Here is a 27,390-nt window from a genome sequence, read left to right on the forward strand (position 1 = left end):
AAGAAAATTTATTCTGGACTACTTTTTTGAAGAAAGAGAGAATCTTCGTTTTGACTTGTAAGTTCCAGTAAAACTTGCATTTTAAAAACTGATTTTTAAAGACTACATCTATAACATAAGGTTGGGTCCTATGGATGTACTAAATACTAGATTATATTAACAGGAAATCAGATTAATTCTATTTAGAGTGTGGCCTGAGCACCGTCCCCAGCATTGCTTTGCATTTTATAGATTTTCTCTACCTGTTTATTGAAAATATAAGTGATTTAACCACCTCGAAATGCTGGGTGGTATATATGGACATAATTTCAAACCATCCTATCCCTCAGTAGTTTTCTTAAAATTTCTACTTACACTCCAAGGTGATCCTCATATACTCCCATAGCTGACATTTCCCAGATCTTGGTTCTCTCAGCTGCTTCTTTGTATAGTACATGGATCTCTGCCTAACTATGGCTCCCTTTATCTCTTTGTGGACTCATATTTCCAAGACTCAGGATGCTAAAGCTAGAATTTTTTTTTAACATCTTTATTGGAGTATAATTGCTTTACAATGGTGTGTTAGTTACTGCTTTATAACAAAGTGAATCAGTTATACATATACATGTTCCCATATCTCTCCCTCTTGCATCTCCCTCCCTCCCACCCCTCTAGGTGGTCACAAACACCTAGCTGATCTCCCTGTGCTACGTGGCTGCTTCCCAATAGCTATCTATTTTACGTTTAGTAGTGTATATATGTCCATGCCACTCTCTCACTTGGTCACAGCTTACCCTTCCCCCTCCCCATATCCTCAAGTCCATGCTCTAGTAGGTCTGTGTCTTTATTCCCGTCTTACCCCTACGTTCTTCATGACATTTCTTTTCATAGATTCCATATATATGTGTTAACATATGGTATTTGTTTTTCTACTTCTGGCTTACTTCACTCTGTATGACAGACTCTAGGTCTATCCACCTCACTACAAATAACTCAATTTCGTTTCTTTTTATGGCTGAGTAATATTCCATTGTATATATGTGCCACATCTTCTTTTATACATTTATCTGTTCAAGGACACTTAGGTTGCTTCCATGTCCTGACTATTGTAAATAGAGCTGCAATGAACAATTTTGGTACATGACTCTTTTTGAATTATGGTTTTCTCAGAGTATATGCTTAGTCGTGGATTGCTGGGTCGTATGGTAGTTCTATTTGTAGTTTTTCAAGGAACCTCCATACTGTGCTCCATAGTGGCTGTATCAATTTACACTCCCACCAACATGAAAGAGTGTTTCCTTTTCTCCACACCCTCTCCAACATTTATTGTTTCTAGATTTTTTGATGATGGCCATTCTGACTGGTGTGAGATGATATCTCATTGTAGTTTTGATTTGCATTTCTCTAATGATTAATGATGCTGAGCATTCTTTCATGTGTTTGTTGGCAATCTGTATATCTTCCTTGGAGAAATGTCTATTTAGGTCTTCCGTCCATTTTTGGATGGGGTTGTTTGTTTTTTTGTTAATGAGCAGCATGAGCTGCTTGTATATTTTGGAGATTAACCCTGTGTCAGTTGCTTCATTTGTAAATATTTTCTCCCATTCTGAGTGTTGTCTTTTGGTCTTGTTTATGGTTTACTTTGCTGTGCAAAAACTTTTAAGTTTCATTAGGTCCCATTTGTTTATTTTTGTATTTATTTCCATTTCTCTAGGAGGTGGGTCAAAAATGATCTTGCTGTGATTTATGTCATCGAGTGTTCTGCCTATGTTTTCCTCTAAGAATTTGATAGTGTCTGGCCTTACATTTAGGTCTTTAATCCATTTTGAGTTTATTTTTGTTTATGGTGTTAGGGAGTGTTCTAATTTCATACTTTTACATGTACCTGTCCAGTTTTCCCAGCACCACATATTGAAGAGGCTGTCTTTTCTCCACTGTATATTCTTGTCTCCTTTATCAAAGATAAGGTGACCATATGTGCATCGGTTTATCTCTGGGCTTTCTATTCTGTTCCATTGATCTATCTTTCTGTTTTTGTGCCAGTACCATAGTGTCTTCATTACTGTAGCTTTGTAGAATAGTCTGAAGTCAAGAAGCCTGATTCCTCCACTTCCATTTTTCGTTCTCAAGATTGCTTTGGCTATTCGGGGTCTTTTGTGTTTCCATACAAATTGTGAATTTTTTTTGTTCCAGTTCTGTGAAAAATGCCAGTGGTAGTTTCATAGGGATGGCATTGAATGTGTAGATTGCTTTGGGTAGTAGAGTCATTTTCACAGTGTTGATTCTTCCAATCCAAGTACATGGTATATCTCTCCATCTATTTGAATCATCCTTAATTTCTTTCATCAATGTCTTATAATTTTCTGCATACAGGTCATTTGTCTCCTTAGGTAGGTTTATTCCTAGATATTTTATTGGTTTTGTTGCAGTGGTAAATGGGAGTGTTGTCTTAATTTCACTTTCAGATTTTTCATCATTAGTGTATAGGAATGCCAGAGATTTCTGTGCATTAATTGTGTATCCTGCCACTTTACCAAATTCATTGATTAGCTCTAGTAGTTTTCTGGTAGCATCTTTAGGATTCTCTATGTATAGTATCATGTCATCTGTAAGCAGTGACAGCTTTACTTCTTCTTTTCCGATTTGGATCCCTTTTATGTATTTTTCTTCTCTGATTGCTGTGGCTAGATCTTCCAAAACTATGTTGAATAAGAGTGGTGAGAGTGGGCAACCTTGTCTTGTTCCTGATCTTAGTGGAAATGCTTTCAGTTTTTCACCATTGAGGATGATGTTGGCTGTGGGTTTGTCATATATGGCCTTTATTATGTTGAGGAAAGTTCTCTCTATGCCTATTTTCTGCAGGGTTTTTATCATAAATCGGTGTTGAATTTTGTCGAAAGCTTTCTCTGCATCTATTGAAATGATCATATGGTTTTTCTCCTTCAATTTGTTAATATGGTATATCACATTGATTGATTTCTGTATATAGAAGAATCCTTGCATTCCTGTAATAAACTCACCTTTATCATGGTGTATGATCCTTTTAATGTGCTGTTGGATTCTGTTCGCTAGTATTTTGTTGAGGATTTTTGCATCTATGTTCATCAGTTATATTTGCCTGTAGTTTTCTTTCTTTGTGACATCTTTGTCTGGTTTTGTTCTTAGTGTGATGGTGTCCTCATAGAATGAGTTTGGGAGTGTTCCTCCCTTTGCTATATTTTAGAAGAGTATGAGAAGCATAGGTGTTAGCTCCTCACTAAATGTTTGATAGAATTTGTCTGTGAAGCCATCTGGTCGTGGGCTTTTGTTTGTTGGAAGATTTTTAATCACAGTTTCAATTTCAGTGCTTGTGAATGGTCTGTTCATATTTTCTATTTCTTCCTGGTTCAATCTCAGCAAGTTGTGCATTTCTAAGAATTTGTCCATTTCTTCCAGGTTGTCCATTTTATTGGCATAGAGTTGCTTGTAGTAATCCCTCATGATCTTTTGTATTTCTGCACTGTCAGTTGTTACGTCTCCTTTTGCATTTCTAATTCTATTGATTTCAGTCTTCTTCCTATTTTTCTTGATGAGTCTGGCTAACGGTTTATCAATTTTGTTTATCTTCTCGAAGAACCAGCTTTTAGTTTTATTGATCTTTGCTATCATTTCCTTCATTTCTTTTTAATTTATATCTGATCTGCTCCTTATGGTTTCTTTTCTTCTGCTAAATTTGGTCTTGTTTTGTTCTTCTTTCTCTAATTGCTTTAGGTGCAAGGTTAAGTTTTTTATTTGAGGTGTTTCCTGTTTCTTAAGGTAGGATTGTATTGCTATAATCTTCCCTCTTGTAACTGCTTTTGCTGCATCACATAGGATTTGGGTCGTCGTGTCTCTGTTGTCATTTGCTTCTATGTATTTTTTGATTTCCTCTTTGATTTCTTCAGTGATCAATTCGTTATTAAGTAGTGTATTGTTTAGCCTCCATGTGTTTGTATTTTTTACACATCATTCCTGTAATTGATATCTAGTCTCATAGCATTGTGGTCGGAAAAGATACTTGATATTATTTCAATTTTCTTAAATTTGCCAAGGCTAGATTGTGACCGAAGGTATGATCTACCTGGAGAGTGTTCCATGAGCACTTGAGAAAAATGTGTATTCTGTTGTTTTTGCATGGCATGTCCTATAAATATCAATTAAGTCCATCTTGTTTAAGGTATCATTTAAAGCTTGTGTTTCCTTATTTATTTTCATTTTGGATGATCTGTCCATTGGTGAAAGTGGGGTGTTAAAGTCCCTTACTATGAATGTGTTACTGTTGATTTCCCCTTTTATGGCTGTTAGTATTTGCCTTATGTATTGAGGTGCTCCTGTGTTGGGTGCATAAATATTTACAATTGTTATATCTTCTTCTTGGATTGATCCCTTGATCATTATGTGGTGTCCTTCTTTGTCTCTTGTAATAATCTTTATTTTAAAGTCTATTTTTTCTGATATGAGAGTTGCTACTCCAGCTTTCTTTTGATTTCCATTTGCATGGAATATCTTTTTCCATCCCCTTACTTTCAGTCTGTATGTGTCCCTAGGTCTGAATGGGTCTCTTGTAGACAGTATCTATACGGGTATTGTTTTAGTATCCATTCAGCCAGTCAGTGTCTTTCGGTGGGAGCATTTAATCCATTTACATTTAAGGTAATTATTGATATGTATGTTCCTATTCCCATTTACTTAATTGTTTTTGTTTGTTATTGTAGGTCTTTTCCTTCTCTTGTGTTTCTTGCCTAGAGAAGTTCCTTTAGCATTTGTTGTAAAGCTGGTTTGGTGGTGCTGAACTCTCTCAGCTTTTGCTTGTCTGTAAAGATTTTAATTTCTCCATCAATCTGAATGAGATCCTTTCTGGTTAGAGTAATCGTGGTTGTAGGTTTTTCTCCTTCATCACTTTAAATATATCCTGCCATTCCCTTCTGGCTTGCAGAGATTCTGCTGAAAGATCAGCTGTTAACCGTATGGGGATTCCCTTCTGTGTTATTTGTTGTTTTTCCCTTGCTGCTTTTAATATGTTTTCTTTGTATTTAACTTTTTATAGTTTGATTAATATGTGTCTCGGTGTGTTTCTCCTTGGATTTATCCTGTTTGGGATTCTGTGTGCTTCCTGGACTTGATTAACTCTTTCCTTTCCCATATTAGGGAAGTTTTCAACTATTATCTCTTTAAATATTTTCTTGGTCCCTTTCTTTTTCTCTTCTTCTGGGACCCCTATAATTCGAGTGTTGGTGTGTTTATTGTTCTCCCAGAAGTCTCTGAGACTGTCCTCAATTCTTTTCATTCTTTTCTCTTTATTATGCTCTGTAATAGTTATTTACACTATATTATCTTCCAGGTCACTTATCCGTTCTTCTGCTTCAGTTATTCTATTGATTCCTTCTAGAGTATTTTTAATTTCATTTATTGTGTTGTTCATCATTGCTTGTTTGATCTTTAGTTCTTCTAGGTCCTTGTTAAATGTTTTTGCATTTTCTCTATTCTATTTCCAAGATTTTGGATCATCTTTGCTATCATTATTGTGAAGTCATTTTTAGGTAGACTGCCTATTTCCTCTTTATTTGTTAGGTCTGGTGGGTTTTTACCTTGCTCCTTCATCTGCTGTGTGTTTTTCTGTCTTTTCATTTTGCTTATCTTACTGTTTTGGGGTCTCCTTTTTGCAGACTGCAGGTTTGTAGTTCCTGTTGTTTTTCATGTCTGTCCCCAGTGGCTAAGGTTGCTTCAGTGGGTTGTGTAGGTTTCCTGGTGGAGGGGAGTAGTGCCTGTGTTCTGGTGGATGAGGCTGGATCTTGTCTTTTTGGTGGGCAGGTACATGTCTGGTGGTGTGCTTTGGGGTGTCTGTGGCCTTATTATGATTTTAGGCAGCCTCTCTGCTAATGTATGGGACTGTGTTCCTGTCTTGCTCGTTGTTTCGCATAGGGTGTCCAGCAGTGTAGCTTGCTGGTTGTTGAGTGAAGCTGGGTGTTGGTGTTGAGATGGAGATCTCTGGGAGATTTTCACCGTTTGATATACGTGGAGCTGGGAGGCCTTTCGTGGACTAGTGTCCTGAAGTTGGTTCTCCCACTTCTGTGGCACAGCCCTGATGCCTGGCTGGAACACCAGGAGCCTGTTTCCACATGGCTCAGAATAAATGGGAGAAAAAAATTAAAAGAAAGAAAGAGGATAAAATAAAATAAAGTAAGATAAAATAATTAAAATAAAAAATAATTATTAAGAAAAAAATTTTTAAAGTAAAAAAAAAGAAGAAAACTGGACGGTCAGAATCCTAGGACAAATGGTGAAAGCAAAGCTATACAGACAAAATCTCACACAGAAGCATATACATACACACTCACAAAAAGAGGACAAGGGGAAAAAATAATATATCTTGCTCCCAAAGTCCACCTCCTCAATTTGGGATGATTTGTCGTCTATTCAGCTGTTCCACAGATGCAGGGTACACCAAGTTGATTGTGGAGCTTTAATCCGCTGCTTCTGAGGCTGCTGGGAGAATTTCCCTTTCTCTTCTTTGTTTGCACAACTCCTGGGGTTCAGCTTTGGATTTGGCCCCGCCTCTGCGTGTAGGTCACCTGAGGGCATCTCTTCTTTGCTCAGACAGGATGGTGTTAAAGGAGCAGCTGATTTGGGTCCTCTGGCTTACTGAGGCTGGGGGGATGGAGGGGGATGGATGCAGGCGAGCCTGAGGCAGCACAGGCCGTCATGACTTTGCATCAGCCTGAGGTGCACTGTGCGTTCTCCCGGGGAAGTTGTCCCTAGGTCACGGGACTCTGGCAGTGGCGGGCTGCACAGGCTCCCGGGAGGGGCGGCATGGATAGTGACCTGTTCTGGCACACAGGCTTCTTGGTGGTGGCAGCAGCAGCTTTAGCGCCTCATGCCAGTCTCTGGGGTCTGCTCTGATAGCCGTGACTCACGCCCGTCTCTGGAGCTCCTTTAAGCACCACTCTTAATCCCCTCTCCTCATGCAGCACAAAACAAAGAGGCAAGAGAAAGTCTCTTGTCTCTTCGGCCACTCCAGACTTCTCCCGGACTCCCTCCCAGCTAGCTGTGGTGCACTAACCCCTTTAGGCTGTGTTCGTGCTGCCAACCCCAGTCCTCTCCAGGAATCCGACCGAAGTCCGAGCCTCAGCTCCCAGCCCCCGCCTGTCCCGGCGTGTGCGCAGACAAGCCTCTCGGGCTGGTGAGTGCTGGTTGGCACTGATCCTCTGTGCGGGAATTTCTCCGCTTTGCCCACCGCCCCTGTTGCTGTGCTTTCCTCCGTGGCTCTGAAGCTTCCCCCCTCCACCACCGGAGTCTCTGCCCGTGAAGGGGCTTCTGGTGTGTGGAAACCTTTCCTCCTTCACAGCTCCCTCCCACTGGTGCAGGTCCCATCCCTATCCTTTTGTCTCTGTTTATTCTTTTTTCTTTTGCCTTACCCAGGTACGTGGGGACTTTCTTGCCTTTTGGGAGGTCTGAGGTCTTCTGCCAGCAATCAGTGGGTGTTCTATAGGAGCAGTTCTACGTGTAGATGTATTTCTGATATATCTGTGGAGAGGAAGGTGATCTCTGCGTCTTACTCTTCTGCCATCTTCTCCCTGGAATAAAGCTAGAATTTTTAATATTCTTTTTATTTTGATGCTGAATCAGACATATTAAAATATTATCTTTAAGTTCAACTCCCTATCCACAGAGAATCTGGAGTCAGTCTGTTTACAAGATATTATTAGTTATTGAGTTTTTGTTCCACAGAGGTGAACTGTGGTACTCACCCACTTTCCCACACTGTTGTCTAATTTTAGCCCTCCTGGTATTGGTTTCTTAAGTCCACGTCATTTCACATTCATAATTGTGGCTATTATAGAATTGCCTTAGTAGAAGGAAAGGAAGGAAAATGGTGCTCTAAAAAGTATGATAGCAATCACGTGTTAGTCAGTAGACCAGAGAGCAAAAATTAAGAGCTGGTCAGGTCATTCTGGAGAGAAGTAGGTAAAGAATGATTTACCTGTACACAGAGTGGTGGTCACGTGCTCATCTCTACTGAACATGAGACTAAGGAAGCTAATGGATTTTAAGGAGTGTCCAGGTAAGAAAATATAATTCCACTGAACTTGGTGTTGGTTAGTCATTTAAATATTATGTCTATTTTACCAAATGCCATTTCAAGAGTTACTTTGACAAACTAATGACTCAAATGAGAATATATTAGGTTCGTGAAGCACCTGATACTTATACCATGTTTGTCAAGCTCACCAGGTATGCTTGGCATGGACAAGGAAGACTTAAAGGTAGGAAGGAAGTTAGGCCATTGATAGAACAACGTATTTCTCTAATATTTTGTGATAAATCAGTAATATTGTACTGTATGTGATTCATGGAATTAAAAAAAAAAACAAAACTTCAGCACGCTTACTGGTGGAAATATGGAAGAAAAGAATGATTAGATGGTTTAATATGTTTGTTACTAATACCTTCCAGTTTTTTATAAACTAAGTAAAATAACTATGGAAGCTCATACTGTTTGAGAGTAAGTTTTGTAAGTACAGACAAAAAGATGTGGTTCATGATAGTAATACTACTGCTGTTATTCACAGTTTGTAATAGAATCATTGCTATATGTAAACAGATTTAACCAATACAATAAATTTCTGAGGCAGAGTTATCTCATATATATATATATTTTAGTTTTTCGGTATGCAAGCCTCTCACGGCTGTGGCCTCTCCCGTTGCGGAGCACAGGCTCCAGACGTGCAGGCCCAGCAGCCATGGCTCACGGGCCAAGCCGCTCCGTGGCATGTGGGATCCTCCCGGATCGGGGCACAAACCCGTGTCCTGCATCGGCAGGCAGACTCTCAACCACTGCGCCACCAGGGAAGCCCCAATCTCATTTTTGTAAATGAGAAAACTGAGGCCTGGATAGTTTAATTAACATGTTCATTGGATCTGTGCTTTCCAATACAGAATTAAATTTTGCATAAAATAGTTTATAATTTAATTGTACAAAGCCCGAATGTCTAAAATTTTATGAAGAGAATAAATAATGCCTGGACTGAGGAATTTTTATTTTTGTCTTGGTTATCTAATACTGATGAAAGTAAATGTTTGAAGTGTTCTACTGCACAGTGAATGTAGTAATGGAATATATTTAATATAAGTAAGCAAAAGTAAGAATATATAGGAAATTAGTATGTTTGATTAGAATGGGAACATGTTGTATTATTTTATCATAGTGTAACAAGAAGAAATAAAGTACCAAATTAATGTAGGTAAATGATATATTTTAACTTCTTCAGCTTTTTCCTTTTTTCTAAAATTTACAGGATTTCTCATAGAAATTGTGTCATATTTGAAATGTGAAAGCATATTGCAAACTTGAGTTAAATAAGTTATCATTTAAACTTTTGAATGTATTTGGTTAATTTCAGAAATTTGAGTCAAATAATATTATTTCAATTTTATATGATCTCTAAAAAATTCAGACAGTTAGGACCACAGAAGGGGATACCTGGAGAAGATTGTCAAGAAAAGTAACAAGTATATTCTCTTAGTTTATGTACTATTTTTGATATCACTTTAAATAATTTCTTCTGATTTCGCACTTTTGTAAGTATCTCATATAACCTGGGAGAGCAGGCTTTCTTTCTTTTTTTTAAACATTGTGATTTTTCCACCATATCTATCTAAATAAATGTGAAGAACAGTGTAATTGTTCTCTAGTTATGAGTACCTATTTATCCATTGTACCTAACTATGATTAGTTTTTTAATTTTGTCTTAGCAATGTATTAGTCCTAGGAGAAAATGTTCATTGTAGAAAATTTAGGAAATGAGAAAAGGATAAAGTAGTCAATAAAATCACCTGTAATCCCAATGTGCATCACTCAGAGCACTACCACAAATACTCCAACATGTTTACAGTAACATGTCCCTTTGAAGGAACAGCAGTGCTGAATAGTGCAGTAGTCTACATTGGCCAACAGATAGGTGTAAATGGTTTTCAGAATTGTGTTTTATTTAGTTAACCTGTGTATTGATTTTACAAAATTCTAGAAAACAATAAAAAAGAAGCTTTGGAAGTACAACATCTAAACAATTGCATATTATGGAAGGTTTGAGAAATGGCTTTGGGGAGGTATTTTTAGTTAACTTTCAATGCTGATAGAAAATTGTAGTCAGAGAGAGAGAGAAAGAAAATGAATGAATATGTATTCCTGATTCCTGGCAGCAGTGGCCCAAATTCCTGTAAGTTCTTATTAATCCACAATTATTGTTATGGTGATTTGCCTGAGATATTTTTAAGATTAGTTTATCAGCTATGAGTTGTAAAATTCTCCTGCCTTTTTGATTTGATGTGTACTTACTCATTAAAGAGACATGGTTTCTGTCATCATGCTATGTATATATCACAGATAAAGTCATAAACTTTTATTTATTTTGTTATATAACTGTTACACCTATAATAGTATAGGTACTTTATAAATTACTTTGTTGTCATAGTTGAAAATTTTATTATTGGCAGAACAGCTGTACAGAAATGTCTTTGAGCAAGAAGTGTGGGTAGCTGTATCACTATGTAGTATGTGAGGAGAATGTAAGAAATCAGATATAATTCTTTTTGCTCTTGTTTTTCCATTTAGCCTAGAACAACAAGGGAGTTATAAGTGTAGGTTTGACTTACCTAGTAGATGATTTTCCTCCTTGATAAATCAGGTGGTGATAATTATGGAGTATATTATGTTATTATAATCTAGTTTTGAAGATTCTCAACACTTTGGGGGAAAATATGTTGCTTTATTTTTTCCAATAATTGTCCCAACACTGCCAATTCCAGTTTTTCCCATTGGTTAAGGGCTACCTTAACAATGCCAAGGTCTAATTGCATGACTTTTCAATCACTTTTGTTTATCAGAACCATCTCATTTTGTTAATAGTTATGTACTATTCATTTTAAAACTTTAATCTCAAACTTAATCCAAAACTCTTCACTTTCTCTCCCCTCATTTGGAGCTTCTATCATAACTACTTGCAGGAGAGAAGGGGAGTGGAAGAGCAGAAAGCTAGGGGAGTTGGGAGGCAGATATGTGGGTTCTACAAAGCCTAGACCTTAGAGGATACTGGCCACAGGGGTCACATATCAAGGGGACTAAAAAGCTGTGCAGTGGTGCTGAATCAAATCTCAGAGACAGAGTTTTGGGTGAAGTAGAAAAGAATAGCTTTATTGCTTTGCCAGGCAAAGGGAGACACAGAATGCTGCTGCTCTTGAAAGGTTGTGTCCCAACCTGGGAAGATTTGTTGATGAGTTTTATAGCAAGGATTCAAGGGTGGGGTTCCTGATAAGATTAGTGTGTGTTCAAGGCCTTCATTCCTCTAATCTGGTCTCAGGTAATCTATTGATGTGCTTCTCTGATTCCTTTAATCTGGCCTCAGGTGGTCTTCTCCGGAATGAATAATTCCAACATCTTCCATTTCTTGGAAGTTTTAATCCTATAAAGAGCTTAAAGATATTGTTATGTGTACTCCTTTAGGGTGAACCAGGGCCCTGCCCCAAGGCTGCACTATTGTTTCTCTGCTGCTCCTCCCTTGTCTCTGCATCCCCTCCCTTCCTTGATTAGCAACTGTTGTAATCTGCCCTTTGGAACTCAGGGAAGCTTATGGAGGCTGGAGTCTGTTCCCTACAAATGAGAACGGGGGAAATGGAAAGGCTTCCATACCCAGGAGCCCCAGAGGGTCCTTCTTGCTTTCAAAAGGACATTGTTCCTTGTTCTTCAGCTCTTAGAAGGCACTTCCTAACACTGTCAGCTAACATTCTCTTCCATTGGCATCCTAGGATGGACCTATAGGCAGGTTCTTTAAGTGGCAGGGAAACCAGATGCTGTTCTCCTCTTCATACAATCACCCTAGGTTTTGGAGCTCCCCTTCACCTTGCTTTAGGGATTGGAAAGAACCTCCTGATGTCCCCTCAGAAGTAAGGAATAGCCTGTCACTTCATGAGTAAGCTTTGTGGAGAAGGGTCTGACCCTAATGAGAGTGACTCAATGGGATCTGTGAGCTAAGCGTGAAGAGAAACTTAGTATCTTTTGTTTACAGCTTTGACCTTAGTTGGAATTTCAGAAATACAGGAAAAATTCCAGTCAACATCTGTTACCCTCCACTAGAAAACATAATCCTTAGGAGCCATTCAAATCAGTTACTGCCAATTCAGTAGTCTACTAATAAGATTTCAACAACAGGATGAAATGGTTTACAAAATTGCTGTTAGTACATTTAGGCACAAGTGTACCATCCTGGGGGTAAACTACTGAACTTCTGCTTTGCAGTGTATTCTCTTTTACTTAAGGAGATTATGGCACTTATAAGCATAGACAGACACCCACATTCACACAGCCCCACCCCCATGCACACAGATATATTTTTAACTATTTAGAATGTTGTGTTTATGTTCTGACTTGTGAGGATTAAAACCAGTGATACTTTTAGAAAAGTTAGAAGGAAAATTCTCTTAGAAGAAAAATCATGGTAATTTCAAGTGCATTGTAATCCAGCATATTATTTAAAGCCTTCAGAGGTATGCTGTAAATTACCTATTTTTGAGGTAATAGCATTAAAAGCTTTGTTAAAGACAATGAAGGAGGATTGTATGTGAGGATACTTAAACTCTTTGTGATGAAAACATAAATACGTTTCTTTTTGCTTTTTTAACTGAGCTGAATATACCATGTTATTTCTCCCTAGTCTACACTAAACCCTTTATAGAAAATGGTTTCCAGGGATGATACTTGAGAAGGAGCCAGCAGAGCAGAGTTTTACCTTTGATATTGCTACAGTTGCTAATTTTACACTTAGAAATTGTTTTGAACAAGAAAAATTTCTTGAATAAGAAAAATATTTTTTAACTAATATTTGTAGGTCTTCAGTAGATGTTGGCAATTTGTTGCTTCAAAATTCTAGTTTACAGCTGTTGAGAGTGTCAAAATTCCCTGACGTGAAGAAGAGTAATTTGTAATTCTTCTGAAGCAGGTATTTGCATCACACAATTTTAAAGCCAGTTTGTGGTAAACATTCTTTGCTATGGAGTAAGTGCACCTCTGCCCAGAATCAGTACACTCAGTGAACTCTTTTTCTTTGCCTTTTTTTGACTAGATGCTTCATTTCTCTGTGAAACATTTTTGTTATGTGAGAGGGAAGACTTAAACCTTTAAAAAAAGGCAGTTAATTTTTGGTAGGAAGCTATGCACAAAGAATGTGAAAGGAATATGATTTGGGAGAAAGACTGGAACCAGTACAAATATTTTCCTATTTAAGAATTCAGTAAATTGAGATTGTTTTGGTTATTAACAGCCTTTCTGTTTCTAAAAATTTTTTTAAAACAAGGGGCTAAAGTGACAGTAGGTGATGTTTTTCCAGGATCTCCTTAAGAAATCATTTGATCAAAAACAGAACATATAATAATCCTATATAAATACATTTCTTTTTCCATAAAATACGTGGTTTCCCCAAGTTCTGTGATTGGGGAAATATAATATGTCATTACTTTGGCCAAATTTCAAAATTAATGAGAACATTTATGATATTAAATAAGAATTATGATATAATATAATATATTTATATATAATGTAATTATAACAAATGATAGCCTGTTATCCGCACTTGTTTTAAAAGGGAAATTTCAGTTTTTACGGCTATTAGGAATCTATTGATTCACAGAAAAGGGAAATTTTAAACTTGTCTTATCGAGCAGAAGAATTCATGACTGTGAAAATATTAGGACTTCTACTTAAGTTGTAGAAATAAAAGCACCCAGGGATTGTGAATTCTACCTTTGGTATGCAGGCCACAGATTATGAGAAATTTCTAAATTTGCTAAGTTTTTCTCCCTATTCATATAATTTTGATTCATTTTTTATTTATGTTTTGGGGGATATACTGACATTTTTCTCTAACTTTATTTTGTGGAAATAATTTAAATTTTATATTTAATCTTTTAGGTATGATGTTGATTCGAAGAGTCCCAACTTGTCAAAACATGTAAGTTCATATTTTTATATTCTTTATGATGGTTGCAAATATAAATTATAATATCATGATTTGATTGATATTTATGTTGATTGATTAATATTGATTGATTAATATTAAGGTTATATGTCCACAACTTATGTAATAAATGCATTGAAAATAAATAACATTTTTAAAGAACACTAGAATAACATTTGGAGAAGCTTATTGAAAGAAAGATATCTTCAGTATGTGAAATGGATTAATCTTACTTATTTGTTATATTTGGTTTTTTTTAAAGAAATGATGTCAGTTCCCTATAATGTTCAAAGTTGGATCAGGTTAAGAAGATGAAATAGTAAGATTATGTCTTTTTGGGAGTCTTCACTTTTGAGAGAATGGAAAGTACTAGGGTGTAGGCAGAGTGATTTGCTATTCTGCTGTCCCTGTAGTTCATTTGTTCAACAGTATTTTCTAAGTACCTCCTCATGCCAGGTACCATGGCAGTTTCTGAGCGTACAAGATGAGTAACACAGACATGGAGTCCATCCACCAGTCACGTACTATCTTTTTTTCCTTTCTGGGCTCTGATCTTCCCATTCCGTTTCCTTAAGAGATTTACTCACCAGGCAACAACTGTTATCTGGGGAGTTTCCAGGTTCAGGAGCAGCAACAGTGTCAGAGTTAGGCAGAAAAAGAGGAGGTGGTGGGAAGTGAGGGATGAGAGTGATATTCTTTGGCTAAGCACTGGTGGTTTTATCAACGGAATATTGGCCAGTTTGGAATTAGGCCATATCTAATAGGAAGGGCTGGATGGGGGTGAAAAGAGTATTCTGAAAGGGGTTTAACTAGGTTTTAAGTGAAATCTGAGTATACAAATGTAAAATTGGTAGCTGTGCCAGTGTTGCGAGGTCAGCCAGACTAATGTTCATGCCCAGAGGCTCAGAAGGTGAGATTTTTCTCTTTTTGTAGGCTATTAGCTAGAATAGGTGGAGATCGATCGATCAATCTATCTATCTATCTATCTAGATACGTATAATTTCCTGTGTAGTTTACAGACAGGGAATGTCATAGTTCAGAGAAGAGAGAGGGGATGTAGGGGGTGATCCCAAGGTGATTTGGGAAAACTGGAAGCCTGGTCATGGTGGTAAAAAAATCACAATTTACTGATCTTTTCCTTCATTAAAGGAGGTATGATATTTATTTCTGTTATGGAGCAGAATCATTTGAAGAAAGATTCAAAGGTTAGTCTTTGTACAATTTGAAAAGAATGCTGTAACAAGCTCATTACTTCCCATAAGTAAAGTTCATTGCAGTTGCCATGATACCCTTCTACTCCTTAAGATAAGACTTATAGCATGTAGTTAGACATTTAAAACTTATTTGCATAGCTTTGTATTGGAAGTTTTCGAAACTTCATTGGAAGAATCAGAAAAAGAACCACATTTTCTAGTCAAAATTATCTAGTTGCAAGGAACAAAAATGCATTAACTTATCTCACATGGAGGGGGTTTATTGAAGGGATTTAGGAGCATCTCATAAATGTGACATGTAACTTGCTGTATGGGAATTGCAGCTAGAAACAGGCATGGTGGGTTGGACTGAGACAGCTATTTTCTCTGTTTCTCTCTCTCAGTCAATAAAGCCACATATTCTTTTCACTATGGCTTTTCTCTGAGATTCTGTTTCTCTCTGAAGACCAAGTTTCTCTGTTTATTCATCCTGTGTACATAGGGAAAATGACCTCCCTAACACTGACTGGGCATAGACTTTCAAGTGCCCACTCTCTCTGAATATAATTTCTCAGTGTTTCTCAGTTTAGACTAGTCTTCAGAGAGCATAATAACTGAGAAGTTAAGGACATTTTCATGGGGTTGTATATATTGAGGGTGAGTGTGAGGACTACTACTACTAACATGTAGTCCTTACCATTGATATTCAGGACATAGTATATGGAATATGGGATAGGAAGGTACCTCAAACATGATTAACTATGTCTTCCTTTAATAATCAGTAATGACTAAATATTTTTATGTAAGAGGTATGTCTTATAGAAGCCATCAATGTACATATCTTTTCAAATATTTTTCTTTTGTAGAATAGCTTTTTTTTCATAAGTAAATATCCTGACTCTGTTTTACTGTCATGATATCTCTTTTACTATCTTCTCATCACCATACTTCTTTATCAAACAGCCTGGGTTTCTATCATAACTTCCTTTTCATTCTCCCTTCAATTTCTTTACTGTATTCTCATGTTCATTTCTGCTTAAACTATTCTGACATAGGTTAGATCAAAATGTAGTGGCCTCCCTTCATTCTTTACTTTACTTGATCTCCCCATTATTTTGGACACGATTGACTACTGTATTCTTGAAATACCTACCTCCCTTGACTTCCATGGAAATTTTTCCCTTGCTTCTTTTCCTACCTCTCTGTTTATTCAGTACCTATTATTTTTTAGTTTCTCTTTCTCCTCCTATTCCTTAATATTAGTGCTTCTTATGGCTTTATTTTCAATTTTCATCTCATCTCATTGTATAAACTCTCTTTGGGAGAGTTCAGTCATTTACCTGTCTTATCTTGATGATTCATGTACCCTCTGTACACCCCAGAAAATCTAAGTTTCCAACTGCTTGTCAGATAGTCCTTGGTAGATATTCTGCAGAAGCCTAAAATTCAAATATATCAAAAATGTATTTTTAATGACCTTTTCCATCCCAATTTTGCTCCTCTGCCTGTATTATCTTCATGAGAATAATCATCAACACAGTGTACTTATTTAGAAAACTTTCATATAATTTTCCCGATCCTTGTTATGACAAAAACATTTCAAGTTTCTGAAATGATTCTCTCTCTCTTTTTTTTTTTTTTTTTTTTTTTTTGCGGTACATGGGCCTGTCACTGTTGTGGCCTCTCCCATTGCAGAGCACAGGCTCCGGACGCTCAGGCCCGGCGGCCATGGCTCACGGGCCCAGCCGCTCTGTGGCGTGTGGGATCTTCCCGGACCGGGGCACGAACCCGTGTCCCCTGCATCGGCAGGCGGACTCTGAACCACTGCGCCACCAGGGAAGCCCTGAAATGATTCTTTAAAAGAAGACACACTTAGCTCTTGAATGACTGAGAATCAAGATAAATAATTAACAGCACACATAATATTGGCTTGTTTAATACCATAACACAGTGCTTTAGAGACCCTTTAAAAAGGAACCGAGAAACAAATTGTGTTTAACTTTAAACACATTAAATCTACTTCCATCAAATACAGGAGCTCTGAGATATTCCACCTGGCCTATTGCACTCAAAGCTGTAGTTATACCTTTAGAGAGCAGTGATAACCCCTACCCAGAGGAGGTCTTGGAAAGCTCTGACAGCCCTGAGTCAATCACAGAAAGTCACCCCTTTAGAACTGATGTTTCTTGTTCAGTTTTCACTTCTTTATGAATCTTACCCCATTTCCTTTCCTGAATGGAAACTGAGCACTAACTCTCCCAAGTAGAATTGTTTAACATCTCCTTCCCCTTATATTTCAGGGTCAGTCTTCCTTAACCTCTTCCTGTCTCATATCTAGTGAGTCACCAAATCCTGCTCATTCTAACAAAGAATTGCTTCTCTTCTGTCTTATTTCCTTACCGTTACTGCCTTAGTTCACATTTTCATCACTTTTCTGCTGGAGTATTGCATAGCTTTTTATAGTTCCTGTAGTTTATATTATCTCACATTTTAATGTATTCTCACATTATTCTCTGTTATATTTCTCAAATATATATAGTAAGCAACACAAATTACTTAATAGTGCCTGAGCTAAGAGTGGATGAAGCGTGTCAAAAGAAGGAGGAAATGTGTTTTTGAATTGTTACAGGAATTGTTAGAGATAACTGCTTTGAATTTCTCCTAGATATTAGCAACAACAAAAACCCATCTTTATTTGAAAGCAAACAAGTACAGATTTTAGGTAAAAGAGCATATAACTCATTCAACCCAAAAGGAATTCAGGAGGCATTTGAAAGACCAGAGAAACCAATAAATAAACTAGGTTTATTCCCTGAAGATGCAGTTCTTTAAAAGTGTGGTTGTCTACACCTTCCAATTTTGCAAAGGGAAAGAAAAACTAAAACCTTTTAGGAAATACTGCTAAGTGCCTGCGCTTGCATGTGGAGTACAGGCACCTATCTTTTACAAAAGGGATTTGGTAGCAAGAGAGACTCCTTGAGTTAACTATAATAAATTTTTTCTCTTTCTCATTTCTGATAATTTTGAAAGATCCCACTTTCAGGATGATTTTATTTGGTTTCTAGTACTTAGGGGTCTTAAGTACCAGTCTTAAATTTTTGGTACTAATAAGGAAAATGGAGATATAATATAGAACTGTACCTTAGATTTCTAACATTGCAAATGAATACAGGTGAATAGATGAAGAATCAGTATAACTTTAATTGATTTTATTGGTGGTGGACAAGTTTTTAGTGAAGAAACGTTATGTTCACAGCTGACTTATGGAATCCAGGGATGTATTCTTTTAGATGATTTATCCATTTCATGATTCTCTAAGGAAATTGCTTTACATATTTCCATTTGCATAATTTAATTGCATCATTAATGAAAAGATTATTAACAGGCCCATAATTGATGTATCTAGGATTCTTTTTGGTGTTCTGGAGCAGATAACATCGAAACTGTACTTTGTGTACTAAGTTTTCATACCTACCAGGCAATCCAAAATGCATTTATCCATTTGGTTGGTCTTGGAAGGTACCCACTACAGTTTTTGTTTTAGATAGTTAATTGCTCACTGGATTATTTCAGCCACAAAATACCAACCTTCAGTGAAGATGTGCGTGTTCTTCAATATATTTTCTAAATATTATATATATAAACTTCCACATATAGGTCAGTTGTATTTGAAAATTTTATATGAAAGTTAATTAATTGTTCAGATCATGAAATGCATTTTTCATAGGAATAGATTTATAAGTGGGGAAAGTTTTTCATTAGAATATGTCAGTTTAACCCATATATAACTGAATTGAATTCTAATATATATTCACACAACCAGGTAAGCAATAAATATATTCCAGGCACTCTTGTAATGCTGAGAAATATAGCAATGAATAAGACAAACAAGATCCTTGTCCTAAAACAGCTTACAGTTTAGAGTTGGGGAAGTGGCGTATATAGATTTATTCAATAAAAACAAATGCAAATAAATGGCTAAGATAACTTACTTTTTTATAGCATTTATATTAATAAGATTTTGATACTGAGAGAGGGTGACTCATGAAGCTAGTTAGCTAGAAGCTTGTATTTCCCTCAACCAGGCAGCATGATTCTGTACCAGTTCTTATCCTGGGTATACTTATTAAAGAGAAGGAGGGAACTATTGAAAATCTAGGGGAAGAGCATTTAAGGCAAAAGGAACAGTAGTGCAAAGACCTTGAGTCAGGAAGTAATTTAGTATGTTGGTGTGACTGAAAGATAGCTACCCTATATAGACTGAATGGTAAGGAAAGAAGAATGGAATAATTTGGAAAGGTAGATGAATTCAGATGGTGTGGAGATTTGTAGGCCAAAGTTTAAAGAATTTGGATTTTTTTTTTATGGATTTCACTGGAAGATGATGTGATCTGACTTATAGGTTTAAATAACAACTGGCAGCTGAAGTGGATAATGGGGTTGGGAAGCCCCAGTGTACAGGGGCCAGTTTCAGGTTTTACCCAGGGAACTCCTGCTCTTGTGAACCAACAGAGACTAGTTATAAAACTGCTGTTAATTTAGCTAGATAAACGATATTTGGTAAGTATAGACCTTGAAGTGGTAAAAAGTGGCAGATTTGGAATATATTTTGGTGATATGGTTGATGATGATGTAGATATTAGGTCTGAAAATAAGAGATGAAAATAGAATGATTCCTAGGTTATTGGAAACTGGATAAATGAAGATACAGTTTATTTCCATGGGGTACATTGGGGAGGAAGAGACTGAGGTGGTGGGGATGAGAATAGAGAAATCAGTGGTCAGGGCAGGTTTATATTGTTTGAGACTCCAGTAAGCATCTAACTGGAGATATTGACTAGGCCATTTCTGGAGACTTGAGAACTGTCAGCCTATAGAGTTGGAACTCAATAAAATTATATAAAAAAGTATAAATGGAGAAGAGAATAGGATAGAACCTTGGGGGAACTTTAGCATTTACAAATTTGGTGGGAAATGATTAGCCAGAATTATCATTTAAAAAGGCTAGTCAGGACATATCACTTTCTAGTTCAAATTAATTTTCCAGTGGCTTCCCTCCACACTTGAGACAGAATTCACAGTCCATCATGGGCCCTTGGCTCCGTCCTCTCCTTCCATTCTCTTCCTTGCTCATTCTACTCTAACCCCACTGACCCTCTTGCTTTTCCTTAAACACCCCAAGTATCTTCTTGTCTCAGGGACTTTGTTCTTGCTTCTTGTCCTACCTACCTATTGTCTCAAATGTTCACATGGTTCTTTCTGTTATATTATTGAAATTTCTACTTAGTTGTCATCTACTTAGAGGCTTGCCTGACTGCCCTGTGTAAAAGAGCTCTCCGTGCTATCCTCTGATGCCTTTTCAATAGTAACTTTCTTTTCTTTTTTATGTAGCAAGCTTTCTGGTCTTTATCAGCTAATGAGAGCTAGCCTTATAAGCATATTCAAATTAAAGAATTTAAGACTGATGCTCAATAAATGGATTATGTTTCTATTTGCATTTTCAACATAGTCTTGTAGCATCTTAGACTTTGAGACAGAATTAGGGACAGTGCTTGAGGTAGGTTTGATGACAGTGTCTGTGGCACTCATTATGTTATATTAAGTGAGACTGTTTGCATGTAAAACTGGCCCTTACTCAGGGCTTAGTATTTAATGACATTGTGTGATAGTATTATATTTATTATTTAATAATGCTATAATATATATCATATTATTTAATAGTACTATATAGTAAGTTTTCTAGTTATTTAGCCTGTTGACTGTATCATCATGTTTGACAGCAGTGAGAATATTTACTTAACATTTTTTGTTAGCATATTACATTTCTCACATCTTTACTGATGAGAACTAACATCTAGACAAAAAAATGATGTGCCTCTAGAAGGTAAATATTTTCCATAGATTTGTTATAGTATTTGTGAATAGAGTAGCTTTATTCTTAATCTATAAATAGTATGGTTCACAATTTAAATATGTATGTTGTTGATAATTTTAGAAAATTGGTTCATTTTGATCAATAACTACTCATGCATTGAAAGATTAATTTTCATTCAGTGTCTTATTTAACTGCCTTCATTTGGACTCTTATCAAGCAAGAATTATTTTGAAAATCAACAACTGTGCTGAGGGAAAATAAATTCAACTTTAGAGTATAATTTTGAAATTATATTTGCAATTTAGCTACTGATGTCTAAGTTTAGAACTATTAATAATAATGTGTGAGAAATTCTCTCATTTGTGAAAAGCATTATATGAAGAAACACACTGCACATGGACACACACACACACATATATGTATGTATGCATATTCTTGAAAATTATAGGGAATATTTTATGATATTTTGATGATACTGGTAATACGTGTGTAGTAAGAATTAGTCCTGAAATAGGTGGAGGAATTATTTTTCTTTGTATATACTTTTTACTATTTATATTATCTCTGTGCATTTAAAAAATAAATTTCAAGAGTGGGTGGGGAAAAAAAGAAATTTGTGTTAATTTCTTGGAGGTAGGATTAGCATTTTTGCTTTGTAGATGGGTCCATTCATTAAAAAGACAAATTCTTGCTTTAAAAAATGGTGTATTATTATAATGTTAAAATGGGACAAATTATTTTTCTTAAAATATTAAATCGAATTGCTTCATGTTGAGTTTCCTTTATACCCCAAACAGCACAACCATTAAGAAAGCAGGGGTTTCCCTGGTGGTGCAGTGGTTGGAAATCTGCCTGCCAATGCAGGGTAAATGGGTTCGAGCCCTGGTCTGGGAAAATTCCACATGCCGCGGAGCAACTAAGCCCGTGTGGTATAACTACTGAGCCTGCGCTCTAGAGCCCGCAAACCACAACTACTGAGCCCAAGTGCCACAACTACAGAAACCCACGTGCCTAGAGCCCGTGCTCTGCAACAGGAGAGGCCACCGCAATGAGAGCCCTGCACCTAGCAATGAAGAGTGTCCCCCCCGCCACAACTAGAGAAAACCCACTTGCAGCAACGAAGACCCAACACAACCAAAAATAAAATAAATAAATTTATTTTTAAAAAAGGAAAGTAGGAAAGATTATTGAGCAAAGAAGCACCATTCTTGATTATTATAAATGATTGTCATATTAGTATATAGCACATAATATAACTGTGACTCCTCAATCTCTATAGTTGCTGTGATTACTATGAATTCATTAAATATAGAGGAATTCAGCAATATTAGCAGGGATTACCAACAGTAAAATATTAGTAAATAATGCCGACAATAAAATTTCACAAGTTATACAAACTTTCCTCACCAATTTTTTTCCACAATGGTTAAAATTTTATAAAAGTGAGAAATTTTGTATCATTTATTTTCTCTTGCTTTTACTGGCTTGGTGTGCATGTGCTTAAAAATGCTAAATGATCACAAAATGGGTAAAAGCAATAAGTGGAGGCAAATCATGACTCTGTCTTATCAAGAATGAATGATTAGGGCTTCTGGGAAGATGGCAGAAGAGTAAGACGCGGAGATCACGTTCCTCCCCACAGATTCACCAGAAATACATCTACACGTGGAACAACTCCTACAGAACACCTACTGAATGCTGGCAGAAGACCTCAGACCTCCCAAAAGGCAAGAAACCCCCCACGTACCTGGGTAGGGCAAAAGAAAAAAGAATAAACAGAGACAAAAGGATAGGGACGGGACCTGCACCGGTAGGAGGGAGCTGTGAAGGAGGAAAGGTTTCCACACAATAGGAAGCCCCGCCCCTTCGCGGGCAGAGATGGCGGGTGGCGGAGGGGTAACCTTCGGAGCTAAGGAGGAGAGCACAGCAACAGGGGTGCGGGGGACAAAGCAGAGAGATTCCCGCACAGAGGATCGGTGCCGACAGGCACTCACCAGCCCGAGAGGCTTGTCTGTTCCCCTGCTGGGGCGAGCGGGGCTGGGAGCTGAGGCTCGGGATTCGGTCAGAGCGCAGGGAGAGGACTGGGGTTGGTGGCGTGAACACAGATTGCAGGGGGTTAGTGTGCCATGGCTGGCCGGGAGGGAGTCCAGGGAAAAGTCTGGACCTGCCGAAGAGGCAAGAGAATTTTTCTTCCCTCTTTGTTTCCTGGTGCGCAAGGAGAGGGGATTAAGAACGCTGCTTAAAGCAGCTCCAGAGAAGGGTGCGAGCTGCCGCTAAAAGCGCGGACCCCAGAGACAGGCACGAGATGCTAAGGCTGCTGCTGCCGCCACCAATAACCCTGTGTGCAACCACAAGTCACTATCCACACCTCCCTTCCAGGGAGCCTGTGCAGCCCGGCACTGCCAGGGTCCTGGGATCCAGGGACAACTCCCCCAGGAGAACACACGGTGCGCCTCAGGCTGCTGCAACGTCACACTGGCCTCTGCCGCAGCAGGCTCACCCCACAATCCGTGCCCCTCCCTCCCCCCGGCCTGAGTGAGCTAGAGCCCCCGAAACAGTGGTTCCTTTAACCCCATCCTGTCTGAGCGAAGAACAGACGCCCTCCGGCGACCTACAAGCAGAGGCGGGGCCAAATCCAAAGCTGAGCCCCTGGGAGCTGTGAAAACAAAGAAGAGAAAGGGAAATCTCTCCCAGCAGCCTCAGAAGCAGTGGATTAAAGCTCCAAAATCAACTTGATGTACCCTGCATCTGTGGAATACATGAATAGACAACGAATCATCCCAAATTAAGGAGTCTAAGCCGTGTGGATGAAAGGCTCTTGGTGCTGCAGCCAGGGGTCAGTGCTGTGCCTCTGAGGTGGGATAGCCAACTTCAGGACACTGGTCCACAAGAGACCTCCCAGCTCCACATAATAGCAAATGGCGAAAATCTACCAGAGATCTCCATCTCAACACCAGCACCCAGCTTCATTCAACGACCAACAAGCTACAGTGCTGGACATCCTATGCCAAACAACTAGCAAGACAGGAAAACAACCCCACCCATTAGCAGAGAGGCTGCATAAAATCATAATAAGTCTACAGACACCCCAAAACACACCACCAGACGTGGATATGCCCACCAGAAAGACAAGATCCAGCCTCATCCACCAGAACACAGGGACTAGTCCCCTCCACAGAAGCCTACACAACCCACTGAACCAACCTTAGCCACTCGGGACAGACACCAAAAACAATGGGAACTACAAACCTGCAGGCTGCAAAAAGGAGACCTCAAACACAGTAAGATAAGCAAAATGAGAAGACAGAAAAACACACAGCCAATGAAGGAGCAAGATAAAAACCCACCAGACCTAACAAATGAAGAGGAAATAGGCAGTCTACCTGAAAAGGAATGCAGAGTAGTGAGAGTAAAGATGATCCAAAATCTTGGAAATAGTATAGACAAAATGCAAGAAACACTTAACAAGGACCTAGAATAACTAAAGATGGAACAAACAACGATGAACAACACAATAAATGAGATTAAAAATACTCTAGATAGGATCAATAGCAGAATAACTGAGGCAGAAGAACGGATAAGTGACCTGGAAGATAAAATAGTGGAAATAACTACTGCAGAGCAGAGTAAAGAAAAAAGAATGAAAAGAACTGAGGACAGTCTCAGAGACCTCCGGGACAACATTAAATGCACCAACATTCAAATTATAGGGATTCCAGAAGAAGAAGAGAAAAAGAAAGGGACTGAGAAAAATATTTGAAGAGATTATAGTTTAAAACTTCCCTAATATGGGAAAGGTAATAGTTTATCAAGCCCAGGAAGCACAGAGAGTCCAATACAGGATAAATCCAAGGAGAAACATGCCAAGACACATATTAACCAAACAGTCAAAAATTAAATACAAAGAAAACATATAAAAAGCAACAAAGGAAAAACAACAAATAACACACAAGGGAATCCTCATAATGTTAACAGCTGATCTTTCAGCAGAAACTCTGCAAGCCAGAAGGGACTGGCAGGACATATTGAAAGTGATGAAGGAGAAAAACCTGCAACCAAGATTACTCTACCCAGCAAGGATCTCATTCAGATTTGATGGAGAAATTAAAACTTTTACAGACAAGCAAAAGCTGAGAGAGTTCAGCACCACGAAACCAGCTCTACAACAACTGCTAAAGGAACTTTTCTAGACAAGAAACCCAAGAGAAGGAAAAGACCTACAACAATGAACCCAAAATAATTAAGAAAATGGGAACAGGAACATACTTATCAATAATTACCTTAAAAGTAAATGGACTAAATGCTCCCACCAAGAGACACAGATTGGCTGAATGGATAGAAAAACAAGACCCATATATTTGCTGTCTACAAGAGACCCGCTTCAGACCTAGAGACACATACAGACTGAAAGTAAGTGGATGGAAAAAGATATTTCATGAAAATGGAAACCCAAGAAAGCTGGCGTAGCAATTCTCATATCAGAGAAAATAGACCTAAAAATAAAGACTATTAGAAGGGACAAAGAAGGACACTACATAATGATCAAGGGATCGATCCAAGAAGAAGATATAACAATTGTAAATATTTATGCACCCAACATAGGAGCACCTCAATACATAAGGCATATACTAACAGCCATAAAAGGGGAAATCGACAGTAACACATTCATAGTAGGGGACTTTAACACCCCACTTTCACCAATGGACAGATAATCCAAAATGAAAATAAATAAGGAAACACAAGCTTTAAATGACAAATTAAACAAGATGGACTTAGTTTATATTTATAGGACATTCCATCCCAAAACAACAGAATACACATTTTTCTCAAGTGCTCATGGAACATTCTCCAGGATAGATCATATCTTGGGTCACAAATCAAGCCTTGGTAGATTTAAGAAAATTGAAATTGTATCAAGTATCTTTACTAACCACAACGCTATGAGACTAGATATCAATTATAGGAAAAGATCTGTAAAAAATACAAACACATGGAGGCTAAACAATGCACTACTTAATAACGAAGTGATCACTGAAGAAATCAAAGAGGAAATCAAAAACTATGTAGAAACAAATGACAATGGAGACACGAAGACCCAAAATCTATGGAATGCAGAAAAAGCATTTCTAAGAGGGAAGTTTATAGCAATAGAATCCTACCTTAAGAAACAGGAAACATCTCGAATAAACAACCTAACCTTGCACCTAAAGCAATTAGAGAAAGAGGAAAAAAAAAAAACCCAAAGTTAGCAGAAGTAAAGAAATCATAAACATCAGATCAGAAATAAATGAAAAAGAAATGAAGGAAACAATAGCAAAGATCAATAAAACTAAAAGCTCGTACTTTGAGAAGATAAACAATATTGATAAACCATTAGCCAGACTCATCAAGAAAAAAAGGGAGAAGTCTCAAATCAATAGAATTATAAATGAAAAAGGAGACATAACAGCTGACACTGCAGAAATAAAAAAGATCATGAGAGATTACTACAAGCAACTCTATGGCAATAAAATGGGCAACCTGGAAGAAATGGACAAATTCTTAGAAATGCACAACCTGCCAAGACTGAATCAGGAAGAAATAGAAAATATGAACAGACCAATCACAAGCACTGAAATTGAACTGTGATTAAAAATCTTCCAACAAACAAAAGCCCAGGACCAGATGGGTTCACAGGCGAATTCTGTCAGACATTTAGAGAAGAGCTAACACCTATCCTTCTCAAACTCTTCCAAAATATAGCAAAGGGAGGAACAGTCCGAAACTGATTCTACAAGGCCACCTTCACCCTGATACCAAAACCAGACAAGGATGTCACAAAGAAAGTAAACTACAGGCCAATATCACTGATGAACATAGATGCAAAAATCCTCAACAAAATACTAGCAAACAGAATCGAACAGCACATTAAACGGATCATTCACCATGATCAAGTGGAGTTTATTCCAGGAATGCAAGAGTTCTTCAATATACGCAAATCAATCAACGTGATACACCATATTAACAAATTGAAGGAGAAAAACCATATGATCATCTCAATAGATGCAGAGAAAGCTTTCGACAAAATTCAACACCCATTTATGATAAAAACCCTGCAGGCATAGAGGGAACTTTCCTCAACATAATAAAGGCCATATATGACAAACCCACAGCCAACATCGTACTCAATGGTGAAAAACTGAAAACATTTCCACTAAGATCAGGAAGAAGACAAGGTTGCCCACTCTCACCACTCTTATTCAACATAGTTTTGGAAGTTTTAGCCACAGCAATCACAGAAGAAAAGGAAATAAAAGGAATCCAAATTGGAAAAGAAGTA

General features: G+C 37.6%; 1 protein-coding gene across 1 annotated transcript in view; it reads left to right on the plus strand.

Moving 5' to 3' along the window:
- CPNE8 (copine 8) overlaps positions 1-27,390 on the plus strand; it is a 327,485-nt gene that overhangs the window by 98,405 nt on the left and 201,690 nt on the right. The window contains exons 5-6 of the mRNA XM_065888187.1: positions 4-57; positions 13,958-13,997. Of these exons, the coding sequence (XP_065744259.1) occupies positions 4-57; positions 13,958-13,997 (94 nt within the window). The remainder of the gene's footprint in view (positions 1-3; positions 58-13,957; positions 13,998-27,390) is intronic.

The sequence above is a fragment of the Phocoena phocoena genome, chromosome 11 (genome assembly GCF_963924675.1).
Source record: "Phocoena phocoena chromosome 11, mPhoPho1.1, whole genome shotgun sequence".
NCBI classification, from domain to species: domain Eukaryota; kingdom Metazoa; phylum Chordata; class Mammalia; order Artiodactyla; family Phocoenidae; genus Phocoena; species Phocoena phocoena.